The sequence below is a fragment of the Clupea harengus genome, chromosome 16 (assembly GCF_900700415.2).
Source record: "Clupea harengus chromosome 16, Ch_v2.0.2, whole genome shotgun sequence".
Taxonomy (NCBI): Eukaryota; Metazoa; Chordata; class Actinopteri; order Clupeiformes; family Clupeidae; genus Clupea; species Clupea harengus.
The window spans coordinates 7,510,570-7,525,569 of NC_045167.1; the positions used below are offsets into that span (position 1 = coordinate 7,510,570).

Here is a 15,000-nt window from a genome sequence, read left to right on the forward strand (position 1 = left end):
AGCTACTTTGCTTTGATGGCACTGAGGTCTTTTCATGCATGAAGTGTGTTCATATACTGAACGTGGACGTGTTGAGCTGTTGTGTGACATGGTACTGAGGTGTTAAGGTCTTTTCTGTTGTGGTGCTGAACACCCGTGTTGTGATGATGATGTTGAGCTGAGCTGAGTTTGTTTGTTTGTTTGTTTGTTTGTTTGTTTGTGTCATAACTCACCTGCCAATCGCCTGTCTGTCTGAAACCTGCAGATTCCTCCCACTTCTGAGAAGGCTTCCACAAGTGCTGGGATAATGTTGATCTGCGGCGGGATATCAACCCACAGGGAAGGAGATGGAATTATTAACATCTCAGAACACACACTCACACACACACACACACACACACAAACACACACACGCACACGCACACGCACACCCACACACACACACACACACACACACACACACACACAGGAATAATGTTGACCTGCAGAGGGATGCTAACCCACAGGGGGCTTGAAAGGGAACATTAACATTTCACTACACGCAAAAACACATATGCAGGGACATGCACGCACACAGACACAGACACACACACATTGGAATAATATTGACCTGCAGAGGGATGTCAACCCACAGGGAAGATGGACAGAGAGGGAACATTAACATCTCATGAAAACGCAGGTATGCAAACACATCACAGCCCCTCTGCCATGGACAGAACCCACAGGGGGATGGGGTGAGTGCACACACAACACACACACAAACACACACACACACACACACACATACACGTACACAAACACACACACACACACACACACACACAAACACATACACACACGCACACACACACACACACAGACACACACAGACACAGACACAGACACAGGGGGATGGGGTGAGTTCCACTCCAGTCCACGGACCTCAGGGCTGTTTGTGCTAAACTGTGGTGGAGACTGTCTCTAAAACATCACTGTGTGTGTGTGTGTGTGTATGTGTGTGTGTGTGTGTGTCTAAAACATCACTGTAAATATTATTTCAGAGTGGTCCTTCCGCTTGGTCTAATGTCAGGAAATAAGCAGAACAGTAAGGCAGGAGGGGAGGGCTGCACACAAAGACAGGAGATTACACCCATTCTGCACGCCAGCTCTGTGTGTGTGTGTGTGTGTGTGTGTGTGTGTGTGTGTGTGTGTGTGTGTGTGAGCATTCTGCACGCCAGCTCTGTGTGTGTGTGTGTGTGTGTGTGTGTGTGTGTGTGTGTGTGTGTGTGTGTGTTTGTGTGAGCATTCTCCACACCAGCTCTCTACTCAGTAGTCAGGACTACTACCACATAAGGCCAGTGCTACCAAGTTAAATAAACATCACAAATAAGGCAACGTGTGTTTGCTTCAAGACACAGTTCAGGTTTAGAACATAAAATCCGTGTGTTTATATGTGTGTGTGTGTTGTGGTGTACATGTGTGTGTGTAAGTGTGTTTGTGTGTTGTGTGTGTGTGTGTGTGTGTGTGTGTGTAAATGATTGTAGGTGTGTGTGTGTGTGTGTGTAAGCATGTGTGAGGGAGTGAGTGTGTGTGTACGTGTGTGTGTACGTGTGTGTGTGTAAGTGTGTGTGTGTGTGTGTGTGTGTGTGTGTGTGTGTGTGTGTGTGTGTGTGTGAGCATGTTTGAGGGAGGGAGTGAGTTTGTGAGTAAATTATTGTAGGTGTGTGTGTGTGTGAGCATGTGTGAGGGAGTGAGTGTGTGTGTGTGTGTGTGTGTGTGTGTGTGTGTGTGTGTGTGTGTGTGTAAGTGTGTGTACTCACCCTCTGGTTTGGATGGAGACTGGAGAAGCTGATTTTACGCAGACAACCTCTCTCTGACCCCCTCAGACACATCAGCAGATTCCAGCCACTGCCATCTGTGAATACAGCACAGCACAGGGCAATAATGACATAGTGTGTGTGTGTGTGTGTGTGTGTGAGTGTGTGTTTGTGTGCGCACACATATACAGAGTATTTGTGTACATATGTGCGTGTATATATATGAGTGTGTCTGAGAGAAGAGAGAGAGAGAGAGAGAGAGAGAGAGAGAGAGAGAGAGAGAGAGAGAGAGAGAGAGACCACACACACACTGACGTAGTGGTATGTGTTCCTGCCAGGTATTATGAAAGGAAATAAAAGTGCTTTGGGTGAGTTGCTACCTGTTGCATAACTGTGTGAAGGCTGGACTGAGGCAGAGAGAGAGAGAAAGTGAGAGAGAGGGTGAGAGAGAGAGTAAGAGTGAGAGAGAGAGAGGGAGAGAGAGAGAGTGTGTGTGTGTGAGAGAGCGAGGGAGAGGGAGAGAGAGGGATTGAGACTAATTGAGACGTCATTTCCTGTTTGTTAGAATTGCTGCAACCTGCCGAATTTTTCTACCTACCGATTAGCCTACTCCTCTCTATTCTTAATCTTCCAAAAAACCCGGAGAATTTTTATTTTTAATCTTCTAAAAGATTCAAGCTCAGACTATCGTTCTTGATCGAAGCATTCACCGTCAGGATTTGAGGCCATCTTCAAAAGTTTTCAAAAAACAAAACAAACTCTGCTGGATTTAACCTCTACTGAATTTAACCTCTACTGGATTAAACCCCCGACTCTCGTTCTTTATTGACGGATCATCATCGGTATTTAAGAATTTCTCTGCTGGACTATCATCTTAATCTCCAGGTAACCCTTAGGGGAAAAAACTTTTTGCGGTGAAAGACACCTACAATTAATTTAACTGCCAACTCGCAGGTTAGCGGAAGGCGCTGTCGTTCTTTTAACAGAAGGCAGAAGAAGAATTTTATCCTACAAACAGTAGGTTTTTGCTTCTTCCTGTGAGCTTGGAGTTGTATAGATCGCTAAAATTAAATTAACACTACCTGTTCTCATTCTGACTCTGAACAGCTAGCAAGCCTAGCAAGCAAACACCAGCTAAAGCTTAACGTTTGACTACCTCACCGCGAGTCACCGCGACATCGTAGCAAACAAAACACATAAACTCAAGTTTTTGCCTCTCATCTGACATCGCCACGATGCCTTCCCTCAGTGGTGCACCTGGATGCGACTCCTGCCTCCTGCTCAGACAGAAGGTAGTAGAACTAGAAGTCAGGTTAGCGAACCTCTACCAGATCAAGCTGGATGAGCAGTTCATTGACTCCATTGTATCTGTGGGTCCTCTTCACACACACACACACACTGGACATCTCGATTCCACTCTGCCCTGCATGAACACAAACCCAGACCACACCACTGCTCCCTGGCCACTGGTGGGGACCAAGCCCACCCTGCCGGTGAACTCCACTCCTCACCAGCCATGGAGAACAGCTGGCAGAAGCAAGCGTGATGGAAGGCGGTCGGGACGACACACTGAGCCAGGCCAGCCCCTGAAACTGGGAAACCGCTACACCACACTGATGAATGAGGAGGAGCCCCCTGGGCTTGATGACACCCCTCCTCAGCCCGCCCTGCAACGCCCCCGCAGACCGGCTCCAGAGAAACAACGGCATCACACTGACATCCAGCATCGCCCACGCCGCCCTGCTTCCCATCCTGGGCCCTCAACACAGTCAGCATCCCCTAGACGGCTTCTCCCGCTTGACATGACAACCTCCACCCTTGTCATTGGCAGCTCCATGATCAGAGATGTCTACATCCCCCCTTCACCAAGCGGTCCCTGCAAGGTCCACTGCTTCCCCGGAGCGAGGGTCCGTGACATTCAACGTAGACTCCCAAGCATCCTCGCCGGCTACACCAAGGTCAGCACCATAATTGTACATGTGGGCACAAACGACATCAGAGCAAGACAGACAGAAGTCCTGAAGGCAGACTTCACAGCCCTCCTCACTACCCTCATGGACACAGGAAGACGGATCGTCATCTCTGGGCCTCTCCCTACCTACCGGAGAGGCGCTGAGAGATGGTCAAGACTTTTCAACCTCCACACCTGGCTGCGAGCGACCTGCGCTTCATTAGACATTGACTGTGTTAACAACTTTGACCTGTTCTGGGAGAGGCCCAGCCTGCTGAAGCATGATGGCCTCCACCCAAACCGGATCGGAGCCAGTCTGCTGTCGGACAACATGAAGACCACCCTAAGGCACTGACATCCTGTAGAAAACATCACAGACTCATGCCCCCCAGGTAGTAACTCTAATAACACTGTTTATGAAAATGAATCTGAATCTGTCAATGTTTTCTACAGAGCAATATATGACACCACTACCTCAGAACAGGCTGCTTCATATAATATTATGGCATGCGCCTATAATCCTATTCCAGTTTTAATCTCTACCCAACGCACAGTTAAAAACAAAGGCCATAGATACAATAGAAACAATAGAAGCCCAGCAAATATTCTATCTATACCCCGGCATATTCCTCCTTCCTGTGAGCCACTATATCCAGAAAATATTTCAATGGCAATACTAAATATTAGGTCACTATCAGGGAAAACATTTCTCATTAACGATCTTATATGTGAACGTAAATTAGACTGTATGTTTTTAACAGAAACCTGGCTAAACAAAAATGGGTCTGCAGCTCTTATTGAAGCATCCCCTCCCAATTATAGCTTTTTTCAGTCCATTAGAACAGGTAAAAAAGGGGGCGGGACAGCCACCATAACCACGGATGCCCTGTGCTGCAGGAGCATCTCCTTCGATGATTTTGCCTCATTTGAATATCATGCCATAGTTCTAAAGTGCCAGCCTCCTGTTCTGACAGTAACTGTGTATAGGCCACCCAAGCAATGTCCCACTTTTCTAACAGACTTTTCAGAACTACTCTCCATTATACACACAAACTACGATAAGATTATTATCACTGGTGATTTTAACATACATGTTGATAATGGGAACGACTCAAAGGCCCGGGATTTTATGAATCTCTTGAATTCCATGGACTTTACACAACACATCACTGAACCCACTCACAACCGTGGCCACACCCTTGATCTAGTTATTACAAAGGGTCTTACAACTGTTATATCGTCTATCTGTGACCTTGCTCTTTCTGACCACTTTTGTATTTTCTTTACAGCACTGGTACCTAAAGTTAGAAATAGTGCTGAATGTTTTATTAAGAAACGCTATCTTAACTCTGCAGCAGCTGAGAATTTCAAAGTAATGATGAACATAACTAGTGCAAAAAACCCAGATACGGGGCCATCATGTGTTAATGATCTAGTAACTACTCTAAATACAAAATTAAGGACAGCACTTGACTCTGTAGCACCATTGAAACAAAAAAAGGTTTTAGCCAAACAAAAAGCTCCATGGAGAAATGAGGAAATTATTAAACTTAAGAGATCCTGCAGAAGGTCTGAGCGTACATGGAGAAAGACCAAGCTACAGGTCCACCTTGATATCTTTAAGGATAAACTTTCAGTCTTTAATAAAGCAATAAGAAATGCTAGGAAGGATCATTTCTCTAATTTGATATCTACAAATTCTAACAATTCCAGGGTCCTCTTTTCAACAATAGACAGCCTTATAAATCCTGCACCTAAAGTAGATGATAGTCTCTTTTCCACCTCCAAATGTGAGGAATTTGCAGCATTCTTCAGAGATAAGATAACGAACATTAGGAAAAATATTGCTCAAGAAATTCCAAATGTCTTGTTTTCTGATCCCCTTCCACCATGCTGTAACAGTATGAGCTTTTTTGCACTGGCTGATATAGAAATGCTGAGCAAAGTAGTGTCACAACTGAAGCCGTCTACATGCCCTCTTGATCCCCTTCCCACCAAATTTTTTAAGACCATCTTTGACTCTGTGTCTAAGGACATTCTAGCCATTATAAACTGTTCCCTGCTTACAGGTATTTTCCCATCAGAACTTAAAACTGCCCTGGTGAGACCCCTCCTGAAGAAAAGCAATTTAGACTCTTCAGTTCTAAACAATTTTAGACCCATCTCTAACCTTCCCTTTCTAAGCAAAATCCTGGAAAAAATTGTCTTTAAACAGTTAAATAATTTCCTAGATGCTAACTGTGCATTTGACACCTTCCAATCTGGTTTTCCTCCAATCATAGCACAGAAACGGCATTAGTCAAGGTTGTAAATGATCTCAGGATTAATGCTGACTCCAAAAAACTATCTGTCTTGGCCCTTCTGGATCTGAGCGCAGCCTTTGATACTGTTGATCACAATATCCTTATTGATAGACTTGAAAATTGGGTTGGCCTCACTGGTCCGGTCCTAAACTGGTTTAGGACCTATCTAACTGGCCGGGAATACTTTGTCGCCCTCGGAGACCACAGCTCAAAAAACATTTGTATGACCTGTGGGGTCCCTCAAGGATCCATTTTAGGGCCCTTACTTTTCAGTCTATACATGCTACCCCTTGGTAGTGTAATTAGGAGGCACAACATCGACTATCATAGCTATGCAGATGACACCCAGCTCTATATTTCTGTAACACCCAACAACTACAGCTCTATTGATTGTTTGGTAAATTGCATTTCTGATATAAATGTATGGATGTCACAAAACTTTCTCCAGCTAAACCAAGATAAAACAGAGGTATTAGTCATTGGTGAAAAAAACGAGAGAGAGAAACTAACTGCACACTTAAAAACACTAGCACTTAACACCAAGCACCAAGCCAGAAACCTAGGCGTCATACTTGACTCAGATCTCAATTTTGAAACCCATATCAAAAATATAATTAAAACATCTTTTTATCACTTAAGAAACATTGCTAAGGTGCAACCGTTTCTCGCTCAGGCTGACACCGAAAGACTGATGCACGCGTTTATCACGAGCAGGCTAGACTACTGTAACTCGCTTTTGTCTGGTCTACCAAAAAAAGCCATTAGTCAACTACAAACAATACAGAATGCAGCAGCGCGAGTCCTCACTAAAACAAGACGGAGAGCGCACATCACACCAGTATTAAAATCACTGCACTGGCTACCTGTTAGTTTTAGAATAGATTTCAAGGTTCTCCTACTAGTCTATAAATCACTCCATAGTCATGCACCTGAATATATAACAGACATGCTCTCAAGGTACACACCCAGTAGATCCCTGAGGTCCTCCGGCACTGAACTTCTAACAGTTCCAAAAGCCAGGACAAAGAGACATGGGGAAGCAGCTTTTAGTTTCTATGCCCCCAACCTTTGGAACACTCTGCCAGAATACCTAAGAATGGCCGAAACGGTTGAAACCTTTAAACATGCACTTAAGACATACCTCTTTGATCTCGCTTATCACTCACTGTAAAATGTATTTAACATTTATGGAACATTTATTTATTTACTTATTTCTGTCTCTTTTCAAGTATTTGTCCCCCCCCCCCCCAGCAGCTGTCTCTTAGTTTGACGATAACTGTGCTGAGCAGTCCTTTATGGTGCCAGTGCGGTTAGTACGTAATTTCCTGTTCATTTATCTCTGGCAAAATCTGTGTCTTTTTATAAGTGTTTTGTAACTTGTAAAATGTATTTATTTAACATTAATGTAACATTTATTTATTTATTTACTTATCTGTGTCTCTTTACAAGTGTTTGTAACCCCCCCCCCAGCAGCTTAGTTTGACGATGACCGTGCTGAGTAGTCCTTTACGGTGGCAGTGCGGTTAGTACGTTTATTTTATTTTATTCATTTATCTCTTGAAAATCTGTGTGTTTTTACAAGTGTAACCCCCCCCCCTTTTCTTTCCTACTGTGAGGCGCATTGTGTTACTTCCTTGTATGAAATGCGCCGTACAAATAAAGTTTGATTTGATTTGATTTGATTTGATTTGATTTGAAGAGAGGGAGAGAGAGAGAGGGAAAGAGAGGGAGAGGGAAAAAGCTCACTGGAAACTGTTAGGCACACTTTCAGAACTCACACATTCCTTCACTGTACTCTCAGTCTCAGCCCCAGAACAAACCTGACGAAGACCTGGATCTGGCTTGAGCTGGATCAGACAGATAAGGCCCAGATATGGACCAGATGTGGACCAGATATGGACCAGATGTGGACCAGATATGGAGCAGATGTGGACCAGAGTCACCTGCTGATCTGGGATCTGAGTAAAAATGAAGGCGTACCCACTGAGATGGGCTATATGAGAGAATGCACTGGGGCAGGTACAGGTCAGAGTCAGCTGTGATCTTGGATTTGGGATCTGAGTACAAATGAAGGCGTACCCACTAACTGACTCTTCAGCCCCAATTACAGAATAGGAAACCATGCTCTTCATCAGTGTCTGGGGTGCAGGCCTGAGGGTGGAGATGAAGATGAAGAGAAGTCTGGACAGCAAGCAAACTCAAAGGGGATGGAGAGAATAGAGACAGAGAGAAGAGGAGAGAGGAGAGAGTACAAGTAGATATGAGAGAGTAAACAGTAAATAGAGAGAGAGAGATAAGGACAAAGATAATGAAAATAAAAGACAGACGGAGATGGAAATAGACAGACAGACAAAAAGCGAGTAAGAGACAAAGACAAAGAGAGTTAAAAGGAGACAGAGACATGCCACTTGAGAGAGAGAACACAGAACGAGGAATGAGGACATTTGTAAATAAAAAAAAGGGGAAAAAAAGATTGCACATCTGGTAGCGATTGGTTTGGTGTGGATGGCCAGGGGGAGGAGGAGGAAGAGGAGGAGGAGGAGGCAGCCTGGCGTCACTGGATTAAAGCGATGAGCCGCGCGTCTCTACGGGCTGGGCAGAGACAGAATGAATGGAGATGGAGGACAACACGTCCAAAACCACAAAGCATTGTGGGATACGGGCTGACTGGGCTACAGGCTAGCTGTGTGTATGTGTGTGTGTATGTGTACCTGTGTTAATGTTTGTGTGTGTGTGTGTGTGTGTGTGTGTGTGTGTGTGTGTGTGTGTGTGTGTGTGTGTACTCATTTATGCTGGTAAAATGCATTTATTGGCCATTAATGTTTGTATCCTTCAGCTGGCACTGGCAGTGTTTGGCACGTTAACCAAAAAGAATACGCAGATAGAAGGTTGCGGTTTCCTGTGCTGTGAGTGCCTTTATATATGGTTCCATGGTCCACTCACTCCCATAACACAAACACCTGCCTCCCTGTGTTAAAGCACCTACTGGGGTGGGGGGGGGGGGCACAGTCATTCTCCAGAGCTTTATCAGTCACAGAGCCTCATGCTCGTGTCACACAAACAAGCAGTTGATTTATTTTGGTGTGTGTGTATGAGTGAGTTACCACGTGTTGAGTTGTGTGTGTGGGAATGATTGTTTGTGAGTGTGTGTGTGTGTGTGTGTCTGTGTGTGTGTTGTGTGTGTACATGCATGTGTGCGAGTGATGTGTGAGGTATGTGTGCGTGTCAATTATAGTGTGTGTGTGTGTGTGTGTGTGTGTGTGTGTGTGTGTACATGCATGTGTGCGAGTGATGTGTGAGGTATGTGTGCGTGTCAATTATAGTGTGTGTGTATCTGAATTTGTTTAAGTCTGTAGAATATCTGTTATTTCACTGAGGTCTGTGTGTGTGTGTGTGTGTGTGTGTGTGGGTGTGTGTGGTGTGTGTGGTGTGTGTGTGTGTGTGTGTGTGTTAGAGAGAGCCTGTGTGTGCACATGATGGAAGTCTGTGCTATATCTGTAATGTCACTGAGGTCAAAGGTTGCCGCCCTTTTCCTGGTGAAGTCATTAGAGGCGGTCCTGTTGCCCTAACTACCGACCAGAGGCAGTCTTTGATCATGTCAGCATGTGGTCAGCAGCAGACCAGACTGCCAATCAAGGTCCTTGTAGACACGCCCTCAGACCAGCCTGCCATTCATGGCTCTGATGGACATGCCTCTTTGACATAACTGCCAATCAGGGCTCTGACTGACATGATGACCGACAGCTGAGGACATGAGGTAAAACATCTGCCACATCAGATGCCCTAGCGACACACAACTGCCCCAGCTGTCACATTTAACTGAGCAGTAAGCAGATAAACATGTCCACTAAATGTTTCTGTGTAATATATTATTGTTAAAGCTATACACTGTGTCTCTGTGCGTCTCATGACTAAGGGTTCGTGTCAGGGCTCCCCCTGCCACTTCATCTTCAGTGTAAAACTACATTCTTAGAGCAGATCAGATCAGCACTAATTAAAGCAAGACCTAGTGATGAGCTGAGCCCCACACACAGCAGGTGTGTGACCCCAGTGTGATGTCACAGTTCAAAGGTCACTGGTTACCAGCGGAGAGGAGAGTGAAAAGAGAGATGGTTGGCTACTGTAAAAACTCTTTCATCTCTTCAGCCCTTATTATGTGAACACACACACACACAGACTCACACACACAAACACACAGTGTGTGTGCTTGTGTTTATATCTATGTACAGAGACAGAGTAAAAACATTCTTAATTTGATCATAGTTTGTTTAATCAATCTGATAGAGGGATTTCTAACTCCAAACAAATAAACAAACACACGCACACACACTCACACACACATACACTCATACAGACAGACACACACACACACACACACACACACACACACACACACACACACACACACACACACCTACCTGTCTTGTCTTGGCGGACTGTGTTGCTGGTCTCAGCGTAACGTGCCAGGTCGACCCAGTAACCGCGCTGCTGCAAAACCCTCTGGTACAACTGGACCTCAGTAGCCGTGGAAACCAGCTGACCTGTCAACACAATGGCTACTCCAGCCTGCCGTTTAGAACTCTAAGAGAGAGAGAAAGAGAAAGAGAAAGAGGGAGAGAGACGGAGAGAGAGATAGACAAAGACAGAGAGATATTTTAAGATCCAGCCAACACACAGCAAGGCTACATATGCTGATATTGGTTCACATTAGGTTCATTCTGGGCAGAATTAGCATCTGCTAATGGAGTGGAGGGGAGTGCGTTAACTAGCTTTGTGTGCTGTCAGGTTGGGGCAGTGGGAGTGGGCCAAGATTAAACTCTGACCAGTTCAGGATTAATTCACACAGACTTCAAAAGACCAGCACCTCTGCCAAAAACTGGCACCAGCACACCGCCAGCACAGACAAAAGGGGTTTCAGGTGGCACACATGGCAACAGGGCCGATGCTAATATACACAGTAAGCTAATATGCACAGTAACAGTGAAGTAGAGCAGAGCAGCAGAATATAACAACATGACTTCAAGGCCCTCAGCTTGACAACAAAAACACAAAACATAACTTTACGCATCACACCACAAAATAAGATCATTTAAAGGTGATTTAAAGGTCAATTACAGCCCTCCCTTCCGTGCTCCTGAAGCAACGTGTTTGGCTGGAATAGTGTACAGCTCAGTTCCAGCTTCTTTGATTCTATTTACAGCACTGTGTACAAACACAGGAGGATATTTTTAGTGCACACTCAGACAAAAAGTGCACTGGATTAGACACACACACACACACACGCGCGCGCGCACGTAGCACGCGCACACACTCACGCACACGCACACAAACGCATACACACACGCTCACACACACTCACACTCTCACACGCAGACTGTGACTGTAAGACAACACAACTACAGAACACAAGACAAGAATGAAGCAGAATGTAAACACAAACAACAACAGCACAGGTTACACACAACGAAAAACGTATTAAACTTTCCACAGCCAATACAAATCACAACATAAGTTGACTTTAGGAAACACAACTAAACAAAAAACATTATATAACAAAATGCAGGATACAACAGGATGTGATCCTACATCTGTTGAACACCAAAATAATTAAATTCAGCACTTCCAGCCTCAAATCTGTGTATGCAATCCGACCAAACCCAAACAAGACAAAGAGATTAAAATAAACAGGCTGGGCAGACAGGATGTGTGAATTGAACAATGAGTTTCATTGGGAGGCCTCCCCCTCTCCTGGGAGTGTCAATTCTCCAGGAGTTCACTGTGAGTCTAAATATGAGTGTGAGTGTGGTGTGTGTGTGGTTGTGTGAGTGTGTGTGTATGTGTGTGTGTGTGTGTGTGTGTGTGTGTGTGTGTCTGTCTGTGTGTGTGTCTGTGTGTGTGTGTGTGTGTGTGTGCGTTCGCAAGTGTGTGTGTTGGGGTCGGTGGTGGGCTAACATCAACCTCAGAGGGTATGGCCAACATCTCAGACACACACACACACAAACAGAAAGACACACACGGCCTGTTTCTTCCTCTCTCTCGCTCTGCCCTCCAACTCTCCCTCTCTCTTTCTTGCTCTCCCCTCCTCTATCTCTTGCTCTCTCACACACACACAAGCACAAACGCACAAACACACGCACAAACACACAGACAAACACACACACACACGCACACACACGCACAAACACACACGCACACACATCTGAATAGCCTCCACTACTCTGCTCTCCCTCTTCTTCTGTGTTTTCCTCCTTCCGCTTCTGTCCTTCATGTTAATTCATTTATCCTGTTTTTCTCTCCATCCTTGCTTCACATTATTTCTTCTCTCTGACCTTAAAATCAAATCAAACAGTCAAACTCTCTTGTTCTCTTTGTTGAAATAGTTTGGGTTTCAGGGAGTGATTTGATGCAAGTAGTTCTGCTCACACACACACACACCCCCTCTCTCTCACACACACACACACACACACACACACACACACACACACACACACACACACACACACACTGGAGGGGTAGATATAAGTAGTTCTGCTCAGCCATAATAATTCCCAAACTGGGACTCTCCCTTGCCTGTCCCCTGCATCCATCCTTCCTCATCCCTCTCTCTTTTTCTCCTCCCCTTTCTTTTTTATCCATCCATCTCTCTGCACCCGTCTTCCTCTTACACTCTTTCTTTCTGTTTCTTTAACCCCTTTCTCTCTTTCCCTGACTTATTCTCTCTGTTTCCCTACATCTTTTCCTCTTTTTCTTTCTGTTTACTTCCTCTCTTCTCCTCTCTCTCTCTCTCTCTCTCTCTCTGAGGCCTGCTCCTCCCTGGCTGTAAATGTTTCCATCTGGGAGTGCAGCCAACATCAGAGAGTGGAGAACACGCCGGTGCCCCACACCAGCGCAAATGCCTCTCTCGCTCTCTCTCTTCTCCATCCCTCTCTCTCTCCCTCGCCTTTCATCTCTCTCTCCCTAATTTTCTCCTTCCCTCCTTCTAAACCAGTGCCAATGATTCTCTATCACTTCTTCTCTGTCTCTCTCTTTCTGCCTTTCTCCCTCCTTCCAAACCAGCACCAATGCTCTCTCTCTCTCTCCCTCTGCCCTCCACCTCTCCCTTGTTCTTTCATGCTCTCCCCCCTCTCTTTCCCTGTCACTCTCTCTTTCTAAAACACTCTCTTTATCCCTACCTACACCCTACCCTATCTCACCTCTCTTCCTTTCCCTTCGGCCTCTCTCTCTCCCTCTCTTCCTCTCTCTCTCCCTCTCTTCCTCTCCCTCTCTTTCTTTCCCTCTCTCCCTATCTCAGTCTACACCTTCCCCCTCTATTGCCTTTCATCCATCTGTTTGTATCACTCCTTCCCTTTATCTGTATGTCTCACTCTCTTCCTCTCTCTCTCTTTTTATCTCCTTTTCTCCCACTTCCTTTGCAGTTTCTCCTTGTGTACAGGACCTCGAGCTCCAGATTCGAATCTAAAACATGCAATTACTGCTGCAAGCTCATTTTCCCGGCGGCCAGTCCGTGGCCAAGACACAAACATTATTATTTCATTACCAAAGCCCTCAGATCGGGCCTGGACGGCATGAGCTCGGCTAGGAGTAATAACCAACAATAAACATCTCTGTCTCTCATGTACACACACACACACACACACACACACACAAACTTTCTCTGTCTGTCTCTCTCGTATGTAGACACAGCCTCTCTGTTTCTCACTTATACTCATACACACAAACACACACACACACACACACACACAACACACACACACACCACACACACACACACCACCACACCACACACAAACAAATACATGCATATGCACACACATACACACACACTACTGCTCCCTATGTCTTGCTCCCTCTCTTACTCTCTCACACAAACAAACACACATACACACACTCGCACACACACATGCACGCATGCACACACACACATAAATGCACTCACATGCACATACACACACACACACTATTTGCCTGGCTCCCTCTCTTACTCTCTCACACACATACCCAAACAAACAAACACAGGCACACACACACACATACACATACTCTCCCATACAAACACAAACACACACACTCATGCAAACACTATCTGCCTTGCTGCCTCTCTTACTCTCCCACACACATACACACACATACACACACATACACACACTCACTTTATTTCCCTCTCACTCTTTCTTATTTTCCCAACCACCATATAGGCTGATAAAAGTGTCAAGCAAAAGGAGCATATTGCCAAAGAATGCGGGGTTAAGGATCAACTTGAGCAAACTGAATCAGTTGCTAATGGAGCAACAAGTCCTCAGAGGAGATAGTAGATTCACCTTTAATGGGAGGGAGAGGGAGAGGGGAGAGAGGGGAGAGGGAGAGGGGAGAGAGGGAGAGGGGGAGCGAGGGAGAGGGAGAGGGAGGGAGAGAGGGAGAGGGAGAGGAGGTGATATTGAGACGCATCTCAGTAATAAAAAGGTAAATCTTGGACAAGGGGAAGAGGGGTGTTCATGGCTGAATGGAGATGTACGTTATCAGGTTTAATGCACAGTTCCTGATAAGCTATACAGTCCTACAGCTCACAGCAAATCACAGCGACCACTTGCTGTTTTCGTCATTTGGTGCTGTAAAAACGAGAGAGTAAAATAGAGATACAGAGATAGAGGGAGGGGGGAGGGAGAGGCGGAGAGAGGGAGAGGAGGAAAGGGAGAGGGGGAGCGAGGGCATGGGAAAGAGAGAGTGAGGGTGGAGAGAGAGATAAAGAGAGAGGAAGGGTGGGGCGGGGGGAATGGGAAAGAGCACCGGAAAATCACAAGGTTTTATGATGGGCGCGGATTGATCTGATTCTAACGGACACAAAAGGTCAAACGTTTGAGCTGAGAAAAATCTTTCTGTGAGCGTCCCCTAAACACAAAGACTGCTCGTCACTGCACCACGGGCTTCATATGTGTTTATATATATGTGTGTGTGAGTGTGTGTGTGTGTGTGT

General features: G+C 45.5%; 2 protein-coding genes across 2 annotated transcripts in view; both read right to left on the reverse strand.

Annotated features, from left to right (window-relative positions):
- The window catches only part of cped1 (cadherin-like and PC-esterase domain containing 1), a 101,433-nt gene that overhangs the window by 68,733 nt on the left and 17,700 nt on the right, over window positions 1-15,000 (reverse strand). The window contains exons 2-4 of the mRNA XM_031583247.2: window positions 10,448-10,610; window positions 1,779-1,873; window positions 213-294 (exon numbers count right to left, since the gene is read on the reverse strand). Of these exons, the coding sequence (XP_031439107.1) occupies window positions 213-294; window positions 1,779-1,873; window positions 10,448-10,610 (340 nt within the window). The remainder of the gene's footprint in view (window positions 1-212; window positions 295-1,778; window positions 1,874-10,447; window positions 10,611-15,000) is intronic.
- ing3 (inhibitor of growth family, member 3) overlaps window positions 10,405-15,000 on the reverse strand; it is a 34,156-nt gene continuing 29,560 nt past the window's right edge. The window contains exon 13 of the transcript XR_004165484.2: window positions 10,405-10,443. The gene's annotated coding sequence lies outside the window, so the exon portion shown is untranslated. The remainder of the gene's footprint in view (window positions 10,444-15,000) is intronic.